The sequence below is a fragment of the Dipodomys ordii genome, unplaced genomic scaffold, assembly GCF_000151885.1.
Source record: "Dipodomys ordii isolate 6190 unplaced genomic scaffold, Dord_2.0 Scaffold1, whole genome shotgun sequence".
NCBI lineage: Eukaryota > Metazoa > Chordata > Mammalia > Rodentia > Heteromyidae > Dipodomys > Dipodomys ordii.
Window position 1 is genome coordinate 64,148,620 of NW_012267217.1, and position 18,275 is coordinate 64,166,894.

General features: G+C 43.1%; 2 protein-coding genes and 1 pseudogene across 2 annotated transcripts in view; all 3 read left to right on the forward strand.

Annotated features, from left to right (window-relative positions):
• LOC105980109 (UDP-glucuronosyltransferase 1-7C-like) overlaps positions 1-18,275 on the forward strand; it is a 178,603-nt gene that overhangs the window by 72,188 nt on the left and 88,140 nt on the right. The window lies entirely within an intron of this gene.
• On the forward strand, positions 502-1,385 carry LOC106003059 (annotated as a pseudogene).
• Positions 9,986-18,275, forward strand: part of LOC105980125 (UDP-glucuronosyltransferase 1-9-like) — a 63,478-nt gene continuing 55,188 nt past the window's right edge. The window contains exon 1 of the mRNA XM_013008865.1: positions 9,986-10,840. Coding sequence (XP_012864319.1) covers positions 9,986-10,840 — 855 coding nt within the window. The remainder of the gene's footprint in view (positions 10,841-18,275) is intronic.

An 18,275-nucleotide genomic window follows, 5' to 3' on the forward strand; every position in this document is an offset into this window, starting at 1 on the left:
CTGTCCCTCAACTCTTCAGCTCAAGGCTAGCGCTCTACCACTTGAGCCACAGCGCCACTTCCGGCTTTTTCTGCTTATGTGGTGCTGAGGAATCGAACCCATGGCCTCATGCATGCAAGGCAAGCGCTCTACCACTGAGCCACCTTCCCAGCCCCGATATTAGCCTCTTTTGTAGGTAGGATGACAAGCGTGAGCCATCAGCTTAATTTTGGAATCTTTAAGTACATTCGTTATAATTCTTCCAAAACTCACATTATAGTAAACGGTTCTCATCAAGGAAAAGCACATAAGCCATTCTTATCTGCAAAACATTCAAGTCCATCCTAGTCCATATTACTCATTTTTCTTTGTCCTTTTGAGTAAATCATTTACAGTGAGGACACCCTTTCAAAGGAATTTGTGAATCTGTGCCCTTCTCTGAGGGCAGGTTTGGTGTCTTTATTTCTGGCCACCTTCTAACTTTAGTTTAAGAAGTAGGCTTGCTCCTGGCTGTACTTCTCCATGGCTCCTGCAGTCTTGCCTGCCCTCCTTCCTGTGTGTGCATGTCTGCTGCTGGCCTCAGGCTCTGCCCAGGCAGGCAAGCTGCTGGTGGTGCCCATGGACGGCAGCCACTGGTTGTCCACGCGCTCTGTGGTGGAGAAACTCAACCAGAGAGGGCATGAGGTGGTGGTGGTCATGCCCGAGTTCCCTTGGCAGCTGGGACGCTCACTGAACTTCACAGTGAAGACGTACTCAACTCCTCACACGCTGGAGGATTTGGACCAGGAGTTCAAGGTTTTTGTTGACAACTAATGGAAAAGTCAGGAACAAAGTGTCTTTTCTCTAGTAACAAGATCTCCCAGGGTCTTTCTTTTTCAATTGTTTTTTTCACATTGTACTTGTTTGCATAATGACTAGGAATCAGTAGCATAGCTAAAGGAGAGTTCTTTCATGGGGTGTTTCTGGATCCTTTGTTGTGTGTGGCTTGATTGTTGTCACGTAGCTTTCACTCCCATCTGTGGTCTTGGCCCATAGAGTATTTTGTCATTGCCTTGAAGAAGGTGCTCAGTGCCCTGCTCCCCTTTCTTATGCTCCTAGAGATCTCTCCAGTTGCACGGACTTGCCATGACTTTCCAAGAGAGGGTATGGAACTATCTCACCCATTTGGATGAATGTTTCTTTCGTCCATTTTTCTTCAAACATGCCACTGACATAGCCTCTGAAATTCTTCACACACCGTCACCATGTATGACCTCTTCAGCCAAGTGTCTGTTTGGTTGTTGAGATCTGAGTTTGTCTTGAAATTTCCCCAACCCATGATGCCCAACATGGTCTGCGTGGGTGGGATGACCTGCCACCTGGGAAAGCCACTGGCTAAGGTAGGACTTCTCTTGTTGGCACACTGACTGCCCCGGTAAGATGTGGATGTGGTTCAAGAGTGGAGATGTGACTTTAGACATTGAAAAAAATTTCCCTACTCAAATGAGATTTCTCATTGATGTTTGTTGAAATTCTGATTTCTCTCTAGTTTAGAATTGTTTTGTGCCAGTTCTGTAATTGTGCACTAGTAAGTTGTGCGAACCCACCCTCATAGACATGTGCCCACAAAACTTACATATATGTAATTTTCAAGATGTGTTTTAGTACTACTTTTATTACTAGTTTTGCAGAAAATGTTAAAAAATGGTAATAAATGAAATCTCTTCTTGCTACACAGATGTTATCCCATGTATGACTGAATAGTTTTGTATGTAACTTTCTCAGTTTGTACATATAAGCACATGTACATACATGTAACATAATCTCTTATGGTTATTTTCTAGAATGAAAAAACATGATATTAGATGTAATGTTCTTTCTCTTACCTTCACTTGCTAATAAGCCATAGATACCATTGTGTGTGTGTGTATGTGTGTGTGTGTGTGTGCACGTGCGGGTGCGTTCATGCACACATGCTTGCATGTGTACACACATGCAATCTGGTGTTGAGGCTGGAACAAGGGTCTCATATTCTGTCATTTGATCCATGCTCCCAGTTCAAAATTATTGATCTTTATAGTTTTTTATTTGAATAATTGCATAAAATACTATAGTATTTTTTCACAACTAGTATTGCTAGGTATTCAGGAATTTTTCAGTTTGCTTTTATGAATAAGACTTATTTTTATTTATTCAGTATTTTTTTGGTGCAGTGTTTTGGGTCTTTAACCTAAGAGTCTGTGTGCTGTTCTTGAGCTCTTTTTTTTTTTTCTCTCAAGGCTATGATTTGAGCCACAGCTCCACTTCCAGCTATTTTGGAAGGTTTTTTGTTTGTTTGTTTGTTTTTGTTTTTCTGTGGGTCCTGGGGCTTGAACTCTGGGTCTGGGTGCTGTCCCTGAGCTCCTCAGCTCAAGGTAAGTGTTCTACCACTTGAGCCACAGCACCACTTCTGTTTTTCTCATGGTTAATTGGAGATAAGAGTCTCATGGGCTTTCCTGTCCAGGCTGGATTTGAACTGTGATTCTCAGATCTCAGCCTCCTGAGTAGCTAGGATTACAGACATGAACCACTGGTGCCCGGCTATATTGGTTGTTAATTGGAAATAAGAATCTCAAAGACTTTCCTGCCTGAGATTGCTTCAAATTGTGATTCTCAGATTTCAGCCTCTTGAGTAGCTAGAATTATAGTGGCATGAGCCACTAGCACCTGGCAAGACTTAAATATTTACTTTTTTTAAAAAAATGGGAAATGTTTCCCCATTTTTGGCTTCATCTCAGTCGGCCAGCACCCTAGAGTAGAGTAACTGGATCAAACATTGTATACCTATAAAATATTTTTATAAATGTGAGAACTAATATCTGATCTTTACATTATGATCAACAGTATCTGAGAAGTTTAGTTTGTTCATATCCTCCCTGGATCTTCATGTTACCAAACTTTTGAAGTTTTGTTAAGTGTGTGTGTGTGTGTGTGTGTGTGTGTGTGTTGGTCTTGGGGCTTGAAGTCAGAGCTTCTGTGCTATCCCTGAGCTTGTTTTGCTCAACGCTAGTGCTCTACCACTTGAGCCAGCTCTTTCTCTGGCTGTTTATTGACAACAGGAGTCTCACAGACTTTCCTGCCTGGTCTGGCTTCAAAGTGTAATCCTCAGATCTCAGCTTCCTGAGTAGCAAGGACCATAGGCATGAGCCTCCAGTGGCAAGTTTTCTTATTTTTACTGGTGAAAAATTCCACATGGCTACTCCATTTATCACAGACTTATTGGTTGTCTGAATTTCCTCTCTTATGAGTTATATACCACCATTACTTTACCATCTTATAGGACTATTTATTGCTTTAGTAACTAATTGCTCTCAGCTTCTTCCTGATGATTAGGTATAGTAACACTTAGTTTTAAATGAGCTGTGACTATTTTTCATCTTTGGAGGAGTCAGTCTGGTGAATTTTATCTTTAAATTATTTTTAGATTTCAACTTGCTTACTCATTTCCAAGGTCAAAGTGTCTCTGTGTTTTCCCTAGGCTACATGTAAAGCTCTTAAGTCCCCTAGGGCTGCAGCCCTGCTTTGTGATTTATCCAGGGAGCTCTCTCAACTACACAGTGAAAGCAGTGGGTTTTGTGTGATTTCCCCAAGCAGAGTCCATTGTCCTCACAGCATCTAATGAGATGTCATTTATGGCCATGGAGTTGAAGCACATCTTTATCATTTCAATTTTCTGTGTTTCTTTGCACCTGCTTGTCAACCCTCACTTTTTCTTTCTGTGTTATTTTCCTACCCATGGGGCAATACCATGTTTTGATGAAGTAACTTTGTAGTAAATTTTAATGCCTGTGAGACATGCTATTCTTTCTCTCTAAGCTTTCTTGGTGAATCTTGTAATGTATTCTCAGTCATAACATCTTGCTTTGAAAATGAAACTGATTGTTTTGTTTCATTCTTAAAAAACCCCAAACACACCATTATATTGATTAATGTTAGTAATAAATAATAGTAGCTAGTAAAAATGCTATTAGGGCTCTGTTACTATTACCTTAAGTGATTTTCTTTTTAGCTTGAGGAAGATAAGTATACTTTGCTCTTGTGTTTTCCTACCCAAATGTTCTCTTTTAAATTATTCCAATCTTCCTTTATGTCCATCAATAAAATTTTATAGCTTAATTTTATTACCATTTTGTATCTCCTACTGTATCTCATTCATAGAGATTTATTGTTTTGAAAGTGACTGTGCAAAAGGTAATTTTCCTTTAACTTCATTCTGAACAGGTTATAAATAATGTCCACTGTTGGGTTTTGCATATTTATCTTGGATCTAGTTCAGTTCCTAATTTCAATGATTAGTCTGTAACATTTGTTAGATATGTGATATCAACTGCAGATAATTTTTCCACCTGGCATTTGTATGACTTACTTTCATTAGTTGGGACATATACTTCTAAAACATTATAAATTGTATTGTGGTTCCAGGCAGTTTAAACTGGGATTCTGTCATTTGCACTTGAAAATGACTTGTCATATGTAAGAATAATATTCTTAGCAATACACAGTGTCTAATTTCTAGGAAAGTGTTTCATGTCTAATCTCACTATATGCTTTCATTTTATATATTCTTATTTTTTATTTTTTGGATAGTCTTAGGGCTCGAACTCAGGGCTTGGGCACTGTCCCTGAGCTTCTTTTATTTTGCTCAAGGCTATCACTCTACCACTTCAGTCACAGCAACACTTCCAGCATTTTCTGTTTATATATTACTGAGGAATTGAACCCGGGGGCTTCATGCATGCTAGGCAAGCACCCTACCACTAAGCCACATTTTTATATAATTTTATTAGGGATGTATTATTATTATTTATTATATATATATATTTTTATTGTAAAAGTACTGTACAGAGGGGTTACAGTTACATGAGCAAGGTAAGGAGTACTTTTCCTATGGGGCATTGCTGCCTCCTCCTTTGTTTTCCCCTTACCATCCCTCCCCTCCCCACCTTCCCAATGCCTCCCTTCCCCCCCCACGTCGTGAAGTTCGTTTTCATCTTGCTGTCTTGTACATCTCATTTTTACAATGGCTCAACCTGTATCTTTGTTTCAGCTTATTCATTTTTTTAAATCTGTGGTTCTAGTCTCTTTGAAAGCACAGCAGAATTTGGAACTGTGATATCATTTTCTCTCATAGATGGATATGTTGTTTAAAAGTGACTTTTCAGCCCAAGGGAGAAAAAGTGAGATCGTACTCTTTCCAAAAGGACGGGACGCTACAGTAGATGTGTGGAGATGAGGCACAGCTCTTTGCTCTTTGCTGACCCTTTTCACAAGCTTCAATCTAGCCTGACTGTGGTGGCTCATGCCTCTCACCCTAGCTACTCAGGAAACTCAGAGCTGAGGATCATGGTTCAAAACCAGCCTGGGCAGGAAAGTCCATGAGACTCTTATTTCCAATTAACCACCAGAAAATCGGAAATGGTGCTGTGGCTCAAGTGGTAGAGCACTAGCCTTGAGCTGAAGAGTTCAGGCCCAGAGTTCAAGCCCCATGACCTAATAAAACCCCCCAAAACCCAACACACACACACACACACACACACACACACACACACACACAAAGCTTCAGTTCCCCTTGTCTTACATCAAGAAAGCACCAAGTACCATCCAGGCCCCACCTACACCCTTGGGTACAGACAAATGCCTGAACCAGTACCTAGTTCAGAGTGACCCATTGGTTACCTGAGAGATTTTATATGACTCACATTATAGCTGCATCTATAATATATTGTTGCATTGAGTCATAGAGATTTTCATGTCTATGTATGGTTATGTGTATAGAAATAAAATATATGGTTTTATATATCTATCAAAAGAGCTACATGTAGGTAAGTTTTTATCCATGTAGAAGGTTATATATTTATGAGTATCATGAAGGTGAAATTCACAAAGATTAATTTCAATACCAAAGGGAACCATTTGGCTGAGAATCTGGATGGAGCACAAGAAAAGTCCATTTTTCATTGGAACAATCTATGATCTGCATGTTTCTGGTGGGCAGTCTGTCTCTGGGGAAACCACGCAGGTTTGCATTGTGGGACAACAGGAGTCCTGGTCTGAATCTCATTTCTTTGCTTGAAGGGATGGAGAGAAAGCAGGAATTGAGAGAGAATGCTCGTGTGTGTGTGTGTCTGTGTGTGTGTGTGTGTGTGTGTGTGTGTGTGTGTGTGTGCGGCACGCGTGTGTATGTGTGTTGCATGTAGTTCTGGTTTTTGAGGGGCTACCCAACAGATTTCCCTGAGGGCTTCCTCTAACAGAATCTTCCTCATTACATGTGATCCTGTTAGGTACTTTAACAGGAGTGCCAGAATCATTCTTGAGGAGAATGTTAAAATAGATTTACCAGGAAAGACTGTGCATAGTCTCTTGCAACTTTCAGAGAGTTTCCTTAGAATTGAGTACGTGGTCCAGCTGGAAGGAATTCAGCTTTGATTTTTGGAATCCAGGGCAGTTGTAGGTCTGGAGACAGCTGTTGGGATGCACTCACACCGCACAAGACAATCTGAGCTTCCCCAGGTGCCTCCTCTGTATACTTGGCTGCCTTCCTGTGTCGACAGGGAGCTGCTTGGAAATGCCTGGCCTCTGGCTGGTCAGAATAGCAGTGACATTTCCCTGGATATTTGCCAGTATGTCTGATGATCCAATCCTCTAGCAGTAGTGAACTCGTTTTGCTGGCGTGGATAGCGTTGCAGACTAGTGTCTAGTTGGTCATTTGTTCTTTGTTTAGCATTACTATTCCTTCATTGGATCACTACCTATGGAGAGCCTCTGTGAGCCTCTGTGGTGAGTGCTGGGGATATGGCCATGATCAAATGAGCTTGGCTTTGCCTGGTAGACTTTTGTCTAATGGAGAGGCAGATGTACGTGAGTGAGTTACAAGCTATGAAATGTACTCTGAAAGAAGATTGTGGCCTGCAAGCAGGACTAATGGGGTGTGCATGTGTGGGGATGTGTCTAGGACTGGGAGGAGTGAAGGGAACAGCTCCCTGTGTGCTCTCCGGAAGCCTAGAACTGCCTTGTGCTTCACTGTCAGTTGACTTGTTGCAGTGCTCATTTTGTTTGATGGGATGAGGTGATACCCAGTCATAGAATTGCAAGTAAGAGCCAGTTACCTTCTCTAGCCTATTTTTTGTCTTCTATGTATTATTATTGGGGGGGGGAGAGTTGACAAGTGTAAAGGAGTTCTGAGACCAGAAATCTATTCTACTTGTAGTAGTCAACTTTGTTTTCCTTGCAAAGAGGTAGGAAGGTTAAGAACGACCTCTTCCATAGGCAGCAAGCCTTTGTCCCTCCTGGGGAAAGTGGGCCTGGCTGTGAGGCAGTGGGTGGATGTCAGTGGCTCACTTGTATCCCTTGCTCTGCCTCCCCCGGAAAGATATATTAAAGTTCTTTCCAGTGCCTTCAGAAGGTGACCTTAGTGGGTCTAGAGTCATTACAGATGTTAGTAGTTAAGTGGAGGTCACCATAAGACCCCCTCCCCCATAGGATCTTGATACAAGATATGGGCCCAGGAGGAAGGGGAAGAGGAGGCAGGGCCAGGTGAGGCTCCAGCCTACAAAGAAGCAGCACAGATAGCCAGCCAACACCAGAAGCTAGGGGACAGGCTGGAGCATGCTCCTCCTCCACAGTCTTAGAGAGTAGGACATGCTGTCCTCAGCCCTCCATCCTCCAAAGCTGGGAGGCAGTGCGTGTCAGGGCATGGGCCTCCCAGCCCGTTCCGCGCTGTCTGCGTCTTGTTCTGTTGTTGTTGTTGTTTGTTTGTACCTTTGGCTACTTGAACCACAAGCATTTGAATGTGTATCACCCTGCTGTTTTCCCACAATATGCATGTCCACAGTTTCTTCCCTCTGCTTGAAAATTATGAAATATATTTTATTATAAAGGTGCTGTGCAGAGGGGTTACCGTTACATAAGTTAAGTAAAGAGGACATTTCTTTTTGGACCATTACCTCCTTCCCTTGCTCTTTCCCAGTTTTTCCTTCCTATCCCACCCACAGGTTGTATCGTTCATTTTCAACATAGTGTCTAGTGAGTACCACAGCTGCATGTCTTCCCAATTTTATTTGCTTTCATCATACTTCTTCTGTTCCTGTACTTTACTTGTTCATGGGATAGGGCAAGATCTTTAGTTCATATACATACATATATATCTGTATCTATATATACATTTATCTACAATACATTTATCTACAATACATGTGTACATGTATATGTATATAGAAGCCACTGGCTCAGTATGAAGGATGTAGTGGAGCATCTCAGTGTCAGAGGTCACAACATCATGGTACTGGTGCCTAGAGTGAATTTGCTTTTGAAAGAGTCCCAGTACTACACAAGAAAAATTTATTCTGGTTTGCTGGGTTTATATATATCTTGAAGCTAAGTGTATAGTACCCAGAGCCCCCCAGTAGACCACCAGAGACCTTGGACAATGCAAGCGGCAAAGAGTCGTTTATTAACAAACTCGTGAGCACGGACCTCATGCACACCGTTGTAGGGGTGTTAGCAAGAGGCCCTGAACACAGGGTTACAGCACCTTTTATACATTTTAAGGTAGGGCAGGGCCCCGGTAGACACTCACAGCAAATCACTATGCCACACGGGAAATTTTGTAACACTCTTTATAAAATGCTTGGTGGGGGGTGACTCAAGGGGGCTGGTTGCTTTGGATGATAAGGGTTAGGGGGAATTCTCATAGTTACAGGCTTGCGATTGGTTGACATTTGGCCTAGTTTGCTGGTCCTGCCAGTTGGTCATTATCTCGGGGTCCAGTTCCCAGAGGAGGATCCGCAATATGTGTTAGCCATTGTTCCGGACTCTGGGAATGTCTGGGGCTTGAGGTCAGCAGTTAGTTACCTATCACGGCGGTTACATTCTTTAGAGTTTGTTGACACAGACCTATCTTTATACTTTAACGTTAGCAAAAGCAAGTTACAGAAGCTAAGTCAGCAGTTAGTGACTACAAAATGGTGAATATAATTCTCAGTTCTTCAAGTGTATATATGAGTAGTTTGCCATGTGATAACACAGTGTAATCAGAGTAGACACTCAGAAATCGTGACTTCTGTGTGCTCTCCATTTGGAGTATTTTGTAATTTTTTTGAAATATTTTTGGACATAAATAAAACCAAGGTACAAAAAAAAGAGAAAAAATCTATGCAGTGCCTTATGACGAGGGTGAGCTGAAGCACCGTTTCCACCTCTTTGGGAATCACCACTTTGACAATCGATCGCTCCTGACAGCTGCTCAGACCGAGTACTGAAACAACATGTTTGTGATCGACATGGTCTTCTTCAACTGCCAGAGCCTCCTGAAGGACTCTGCCACCCTGAAGTTCCTCCAGGAGACCTAGCTCGATGCTCTGTTCACAGACATGGCCTTGCCCTGTGGTGTGATCCTGGCCGAGTACCTGGGTCTGCCCTCCGGGTACCTCTTCAGGGGCTTCTCCTGCTCCCTGGAGCATGCATTTAGCCAGAGCCCAAACCCTGTGTCCTACGTCCCCAGAGCTACACCACGTTCTCAGACCTCATTCTCATCACCTCAGCGAGGAGGCCACGATTGGGCATCTCCCTGTCTTTCCTTGGAGATTGAGTGCCAATTTCATTTTGAGTAAGAAGTCTTTGATGGACTTTAGATAAAGTCCAAGTTTTTTGGGAAACAATTCAGTACTAGGAACTTTATTCAAGTTTAGTTTAGCTCTCCATCTTTCTACAGTGTCAAAGTCCAAATCCATTACTGAATAATCCTTTCAGTAGGGGGCATGCTTCTCCCCAAGGCAAAGGATATCAAAACTTCTTACTTGGGTAAAATAAATGAGAGATATTGGCAGATGAAGCTCATTTCTCATTAATCTTTTGAGTAAATCTTTAGCAGCAACTAGGATTTTCTGTACAGATGTGTGTATCCACTTTATCCACAGTATGTTTTGTATTTGTCCTTACTGTACCTACTGTACAGTGTCTAACTGTAGGCTTGGTGTGGGCTGCATTTCTCATGGCTCCTGTAGTCTTGCCTGCCCTCCTTCCTGTGTGTGCCTGTCTGCTGCTGGCCTCAGGCTCTGCCCAGGCAGGCAAGCTGCTGGTGGTGCCCATGCATGGCAGCCACTGGTTGTCCATGCGCTCTGTGGTGGAGAAACTCATCCACCGAGGGCATGAGGTGGTCGCAGTTGTGCCGGAGGTGATTTGGCAGCCGGGACGCTCACTGAACTTCACAGTGAAGATGTACTCGACTTCTCATACGCGAGACAATTTGGACCAGAAGTTCAAGGATTTTGCTGATGCTCAGTGGAAAACTAGGGATAACAATATGTTTGCTCTAGCAACAGGTTCTTCTAAAGTTTTTTTTGATATCACTTTTTCACGCTGTAAGAGTTTGTTTAATGACAAAGAACTGATAGAGTACCTACGTGAGAGTTCTTTTGATGCAGTGTTCCTGGATCCTTTTGACATGTGTGGCTTAATTGTTGCCAGGTATTTTTCACTCCCGTCTGTGTTCTTTTCCAGAGGAGCATTTTGCTCTAATCTTGAAGAAGGAACCCAGTGCCCCAGTCCTCCTTCTTATGGTCCCAGATCGTTCCAGGGCTTATCACACACCATGACTTTCAGAGAGAGAGTGTGGAACCACATTTCCTTCCTGACAGAACATCTATTTTGTCCCATATTTTTTGAAAAAGCCATAGAAGCTGCCTCTGAGATTCTCCAGACCCCGGTCACTACATATGACCTGTTCAGCCAAGTGTCGATTTGGTTGTTGAGAACTGACTTTGTCTTGGACTTTCCCAGACCTGTGATGCCCAACATGGTCTACGTTGGTGGAATCAACTGCCACCGGGGAAAGCCACTGCCGAAGGTAGGACTTTTCTCTTTTGGGGGGTGTTTCTCCTTTATCTCCAGCAGCCTGAACTTCAGGGTTAGGTGGTTTAATCTGGGGTCTCTGAGTTTCTGAGGAAGGTGCTCGTAGCGGTGCAGTGTCCTCATCACAGTGCCTTTCCTGCTCCGCGGTTCTAGTCAGCGTGTTTGCATTTTTGTTTCAGTGTCCAAGTTTTGAGATTTCTTTCCTGATTTCTTCCATGTCCACTGACGATTCAAACACCTGTGTTCAATCTTTATCTCTTTGAACAGCATGTGTCGTGTTCCTTGATACTGATCTTTATTCTATTATGGATATAGAAACCTGAAAGTCGAATTGTGTTTTGTGAAGTTGGTTTTATGGCTTAGGATATGATGTGGTTTGGGAAAGGTACTGTGGGCACCTGAGAGATTTCAATTCTTCTTTAAACACAGGGCATTATTCCACAGGTGGCTAAATTTATATGTAACCGAGGGTGTTGTTGAGTTGTAATGTGTCTGTGTTGATTTTTTTTTAACGAGAACATTCTATCTATTGATCAGATTGGGCCATTGGGCTCAACCACAAATGTTGTGTCTTGACTTTTATATTTATGATTAGTAATATTTGTTTAGTAATATTTGGGGTGTGCTAACACTGAGTGCATGTATATTTATAATGGTTATAAGTTCTTGATGAATTGCCCCTCTGTTAATATACACTGACATTCTTTACCTCTTCTGACTAATTTCTACTTGAATTTTCTTTCTATAATAAGAATGTAAATTCTTTCTTTTTTTGTACTTCAGTTTGATGGTATGTCTTTTTCCAACTTCTCATTGTTTTGTGTGTATGCATGTATATTTGCTGGTCCTGGGTCTTGAACTCATGTCCTGGATGCTGTCCCTGAGCTTTTGTACTCAAGGCTGGCACTCTATCACTTGAGCCATAGCTCCACTTTTGGCCTTTGGTGGTTCATTGGAGAGAAGAGTCTCCCAGACTTTCCTGCTTGCGCTGACGTTGAAACCTGTTCCTTAGATCTCAGCCTGCTGAGTAGATAGGATTCCAAGTAGAAGCCACCAGTACTCAGCTGTCTCCTGCCTTTTAATCCAGTGAAACAATGTTTGTTTTTTAATAGAAAATTCAACACATAGCTGGTCATTGGTGGCTCACGCCTGTAATCCTAGCTACTCAGGAGGCTGAAATCTGAGGATCACAATTGAAAGCCAGCCCAGGCAGGAAAGTCCAGGAGACTCTTATCTCCAATAAAGTCCCAGAAAACCAAAAGTGGCACTGTGGCTCAAGTGGTAGAGCCCTGGCCTTGAGCTGAAGAGCTCAGGTATAGCGCCCATGCTCAGAGTTCAAGCCCTACAACGGACAAAAAAAATTAAACACATTAAAAGATAATGTCATTATTAGTAATGTGTTATCCAGAGGGTTGCACTTAATGTCAGGTAATAAGTACAATTCTTTTTGGTGCTTCCTACCTGCAGTTTTTCCCTCCCACCCATGCCCACAAGTTCACTTTCCACACAATGTATACTGAATCCCATGACTGCATTTCTTCACCCTCCCTCCTTCCATTAAGCACATTCCCTTTTGTCCCCTTAAAAAGAAAAAAACAAAACAAACAAAAATCCCCAGCAGCAAAACAAAGCACCACCACCAGCAGCTCCACCACTAAGAATAACAACAAAAAGCCATGCTTCCATTTTCTGGGATCTGTTTTGACCAGTAATATTTTAAGTGTTCAGAGGAGTTACACCTTTAGGTTCCTCCCTTTAAATTATCTTCCTTCAGTCTGATTATTTGTGTGTGAATGCCTGGAGTCCTGTACAAGCTATCATGTCCAGTTGTATTTTAGATTTAGCTTTAAGGGTGATTCCATCATTCCCTCAAATGTTTTCTAGGAGTTTTATATTTTCTGGTCTTCAAAGTGTTTAGTGCATTTTGAATTGATTTTTTTATAGAGTATAAAATGAGTCCAAGTTCACTCTTCTTCATGTGGATTTTCAAGGTTTCTATGATCATTTATTGACAAACTGATCCTCTCCCCATAACATGTTCTTGATTTCTCTTTGGAAAATCAGTTTTGTGTGTGTGTGTGTGTGTGTGTGTGTGAGTTGTGGGGTTTGAACTCTGGGCCTGGGCCCTGTCCATCAGCTCTTCAGCTCAAGGCTAGTGTTCTACACTTGAGCCACAGTGCCACTTCCAGCTTTTTTTTTTTATCCTGCTTATGTGGTGCCGAGGAATCAAGCCCAGGGCCTCATACATGCAAGGCAAGCACTCTACCACTGAGCCACCTTCCCAGCCCTGGAAAATCAGCTGTGCTTGGTCAAGGCTGCTGTTGAAGGTTCTTGTTTGTCAGCTCAAACACGGCATTCTTCATCTCAAAAAGTTCTACTGGGTGCTCCTTTTATCATCTTCTTGTCCAACTGGATTTTTCCATGTATTGCTTTCCAAATGTCATCATACATGTGTCCATATATTCTTTTCTATTTTTTTTGTCTGTCATTGGGCTTGATCTCTGGGCCTGGGTGCTGTCTCTCAGCTCTTCAGCTCAAGGCTAGCGCTCTACCACTTGAGCCACAGAGCCACTTCTGTTTTCTGATGGTTAATTGAAGATAAGAGTCTCACGGATTTTCCTGCTTGAGCTGGCTTTGATCTGCAATGCACTCCTGAACAACTAGGATTTCAGGTGTGAGCCACCAGCACCCATTTGAAACATTCTCTCTCTCTCTCTCTCTTTTTTGTCGGTCTTAGAGCTTGAATTCTAGGCCTGAGCACTGTCCCTCAGCTCTTCAGCTCAAGGTGAGCGCTCTACCACTTGAGCTACAGCACCACTTCCGGTTTCCTGCTGGTTTATTGGAGATAAGAGTTTCACTGACTTTCCTGCCCAGGCTGGCTTTGAACCTCTATCCAGATCTCAGCCTTCTGAGTAGCTAAGATTACAGGTGTGAGCCACCGGTGCCCAGCTTAAAAAATTCTTTTAAATAGTTATTATGAAGGTGATGTATAGGGGGGTTACAGTTTTCACAAGCCACGTAATGAGTACATTTCTTTTTGTTCAGTGCCACACCTTCTCTCACTTTCTGCGAGTTTTTCCCTCCTTTTCCCACCCACAAGTTGTGTGGTTCATCTTCAATATAGTGTCTAACAAGTTCCATTGCTGCTTGGGCTGGGAATGTGGCTTAGTGGTTCAGTGTTGCCTAGCATGCATGAAGCCCTGGGTTTGATACCTCAGTACCACATAAACAGAAAAGGCCAGAAGTGGCGCTGGGGCACACATGGTAGAGCACTAGCTTGGAGCACAGAGCGACTCAGGGACAGTGCCCAGGCCTGAGTTCAAGTCCCAGGACTGGCAAAACATACATGTACCACTGCTGTAGTTGTTTGCCCTTTGTCCCTCCATTTCTATGTCCCCACTTAATCTCCCAAAAAAATCTCCCAAAAAAAGACAAAAAGAAAACAAAAATATCAACAGAATAACCTTTGTTTCATTTTCCTGGAGTTTATTTCTATACTAATAATAGCTATTATTATTATATAATTGTAGTTATTATTATTGCTATTACAACTACTATTATTGTCAGTCAGTGTGGCCTGAAGAGCTCTATAGCTCCACTTCTGGTTTTCTGGTGGCTCATTGGAGATAAGTATCTCACAGACTTACCTACACTGCTGGCTTTGAACTGTGATCCTCAGATCTCAGCCTCCTGAATAGGTGGGATTATAGGTGTGAGCCACTAGTGCCCCTGATCAATCTTATTTTATATGATCAGAGGCACATGGATATTGGTCTTTTTGTTCCAGTCCTAAGAGTGTCCTACTTTGGTCTCACTGTGTGTGAATGTCTTAGTATATTTTAGATCTGGCTTCTGCATATGAGAGAAAACTTACACCTTTTGTCCCTCTGAAGTGGTCTTACCTCATTTATCATGATTTGTTCTAGGTCCATACATTCGCCTGCAAATGACATATTGTTCTTTCTAATGGCTGTGTAAAATTCCATTGTGTTCCGGAACCACGTTTTTGGATCTGCTCATCTCTTGCAGGGCATCCGGATTGTCTCCATAGTGTGGTTGCTGTGAATAGTGCAGAAGTGCACGTGGATGTGCATGTGACCTTATGGTTTCCTGGCTTTGATGCCCAGGCGTGGTGTGCTGGGTTGTAGGAAGATCTGTTTAGATTTTTGAGGAATCTCCAGACTGCTGTCCACTGTGGTTGTAGTAGTTCACAACTCCCACCAGCAGTGCAGTAGAGTTCCTTTTTCCCCAGATCCCCACCAACATTTGATGTTGTTTGCATACACAAGGTTGGCCAATCTGAGATGGAATCTCAAAGTTGTTTTGATTAGCATTTCTTTTATGGCCAGGGATGTTGAGTATTTCTTGCTATGTTTCTTCTGAGAAGTCTTTCCTTAGCTCCTTTGGCCATTTAGTGATTGGTTTATTAGCTTTGGGTGGAGTTTTCTTGAGTTCCTTGTATATTTTGGCCTTGTCTAATTATTGCTCCCAATCTATTGGCTGCCTTACTTGTTTAATAACTATGTCCTTTGTCGTGACAAACTTTTTTTTTTCAGGTAAGGGGTAGGTTTATTCAGTAGACCTGCTGGGACCAGGCAAGGTTGGCACTCCACGTGGCTGGGAAAGGCCTGGGAAATAGAGAGATCTGGGAAAGAGAGAGGAAAGAGAGAAAAAAGAGCTAGAAAAGAGCAGAGAGAGCTCGAAAAGAGCTAGAAAAAAGAGAGCATCTGGGCCTGGGCTAATCCTTATCTAGGGTATGGGTGGAGAAAGGTGTGGCCACATCAAACTCAGATGTGACTGACCTCAGAGGATGCAGATGTGACCTTTTCCAGGTGTCCCAGTTGCCTAGGTAACGCAGGTACTGGGTGGAGACTTTGCTGTGAGGAGGGTGGAGTCTGCTCGCCATCCAGGAGCGGACCTTACATTCCAGCCTTTTAATAATCATGAAATAGGGCATGGATTCTCTCTGGCTACTTCCTGCTGACAAGGGGCATCGAACATAGGGGTAAAAGGCTGTAATTTGGTCCCCTCCCAGAGAAGGCAGTGAGCAGCAGCTGTCCCTTGGTGGATTGAGTCCTTAGGTGAAATCTGGAGAAGTCATATGAGCATTGAGGGGCTGGAAAAAAAATACTAGAGAGCAAATTAATGGAAAGAGGAAGGATTTGGGGCTGAATGTTGGTCGAAATGTCCCTAGCTACTTCTGACATCTGGCGAGTAGGTAGAGAAGTCAGGTGACAAAGGCAAGAATAGTAATTTGTGTTCAGTTAATAGGTAGACAGGTTAGACATTGGATGGGCAGGCTTCTTACTTCTACTGACCTCCTGGCTCTGGTCAATTTTGGAAGGGCAGGCACAAAGTAGCTGATGTGACATCATCTCCTCTTACTCCTGTCCATGTTCCCTTGTTCCCCAAACTGGCTGAGTCTAGGTGCTCATTGCTGGGATGGCTTGTCCCAGTTGGTATTCAAGGCCTGGGCACTGTCCCTGAGCACTTCTGCTCAAGGCTAGTGCTCTACGACTTTGAGTTATAGTACCACTTCCAGTGTTTGGCTGGTTAGAGATAAGAGTCTTGAGCCAAGCTTCCAGCCTGGCTCTTTGCAGGTTAGTTGGGAGATGGAGTCTTAGGGATTTTTCAGCCTGGGCTGGCTTTGAACTGCAATCTTTGCCACAAAAGCCCTTTATTATTTCCAATTAGAGCAACAAGGAGATCAAATGGAATAAGTAGAGCTTACCTCGTCCTTATCAAGAATTGCCAACAAATATTCTGAAATGACAAAACTCATTAGATGTGATGAAAATTTTAGCTCAGATATGCCCAGTATTTTAGAACCATGTAGTCAGTAGAATACACAACACAAAACAAAAAAAGCAAAACTCAAAACCTAAAATTTTGACAACAATGTATAAACGTATTTGCTAACAAAGCACATCAGATGGTTGGGCCTCAGTTACGAGTGCCTGAGAAAAGAGCAACTTGTTAGCAAGGCACCTTAGAATAGATGGATGGAGTAGTAAGCTTGGTGGAAGGTTAAGGGCCAGATGGGGCCAAACCCTTCACCCACCATGTGGCCAAGATGGCGAACTCAAGATGGCGAATTTCTGAAAAAAAATGCAAAGAAACCCTGAACAAATAGATCAAGCCTACATTGGCTAGCCTTTGGGAGGGAACCTAGAGGGGGGTCCCTGGGACCCAGCCTGCGTCCTACTCTTCAAGGCACAAGCCAAAATGGAGAAAAGAGAAAGGAAGAGATAGGGAAAGTTGGACATGAATGGCAGAGAGAGAGCAAAGAGAGCCTGAACATAAACAGACTTCTGACCATTTACCATTGCAGTGGCAGAAACGGTCTACATCTGAGAATGGCATAAAAATGAGGCTCTCTGGCTTTCCAGGGAGCGCAGGAGGCATTTCAAAGGGGTTTCACGGCTCAGGCGCGATTCTCAGCACCCCATTAAATGTGTAGGACAGTCAGTCTGGTGAGTGAAGGAGAGCTGACCAGGCAGAAGCGACGTCCCGACTTCCTCCAGAGTCCTCTAGAGAGAAATGGCCAAGCCCCTAAAACCAAGCGTCCTCGGCTTCAGAGGTGACCGACCTTTCAGCTAAAGGCTGTAGGAACTTTCTGGCGTGGCGCCACGTCTGGACAGAGACTGAGCAACAGAGAGCCGTAGAGAGTAGTTTCACTCACCAGAGTAGAGAAGTGGTGTGGACGTGGACGTGAAAGCAGCAATGGTATCGATGCGCTGTGTCCGCAGCAGACAGACGGGTTCGCAAAAGGCCATCAGAACTGTGGGTATTCCTCAGAGCAAAAAGGAAAAAACAAACAGAAAAAGAAAAAAGAAGAAAAAACAGAGAGGAATCCCACCTATCTTGACTTTAAGCCCTTTATCCGAGTCACCGCACCATTTATGTTAGGTTTTTAAAAAAAGGTAGCCGAGTAAGAACAGCACCACACACGTGGTATTCAGGTAAGGGGTAGGTTTATTCAGTAGACCTGCTGGGACCAGGCAAGGTTGGCACTCCACGTGGCTGGGAAAGGCCTGGGAAAGAGAGAGAGCTGGGAAAAAGAGAGGAAAGAGAGCAAAAAGAGCTATAAAAGAGCAGAGAGAGCTAGAAAAGAGCTAGAAAAAAGCAAGGAGAGCCAAACTTTTTTGTTTTGTGTAATCCCATTTGCCAGGTCTCTTGTCTGTCTGCGGTGTCCCTGGGACTCTTTGAAAAGTTTCTCTCTATGCCTTCAAGTCCTAGTTTTTCTCCTCCTTCCTCTTGCAGTAATTTCAAAGTCTGAAGTCTGATGTTGAGGTCTTAGATCCACTTTGAGTTGATTTGTGTGCGTGGTGATAGAGATACACTTTTAGGTTTCTACGTATGGATTCTAAGTTTTCCCTACACCAGTTCTTACCCCTTTTCCACTGTGTGTCTTTGGCTTCGTTTGAGGA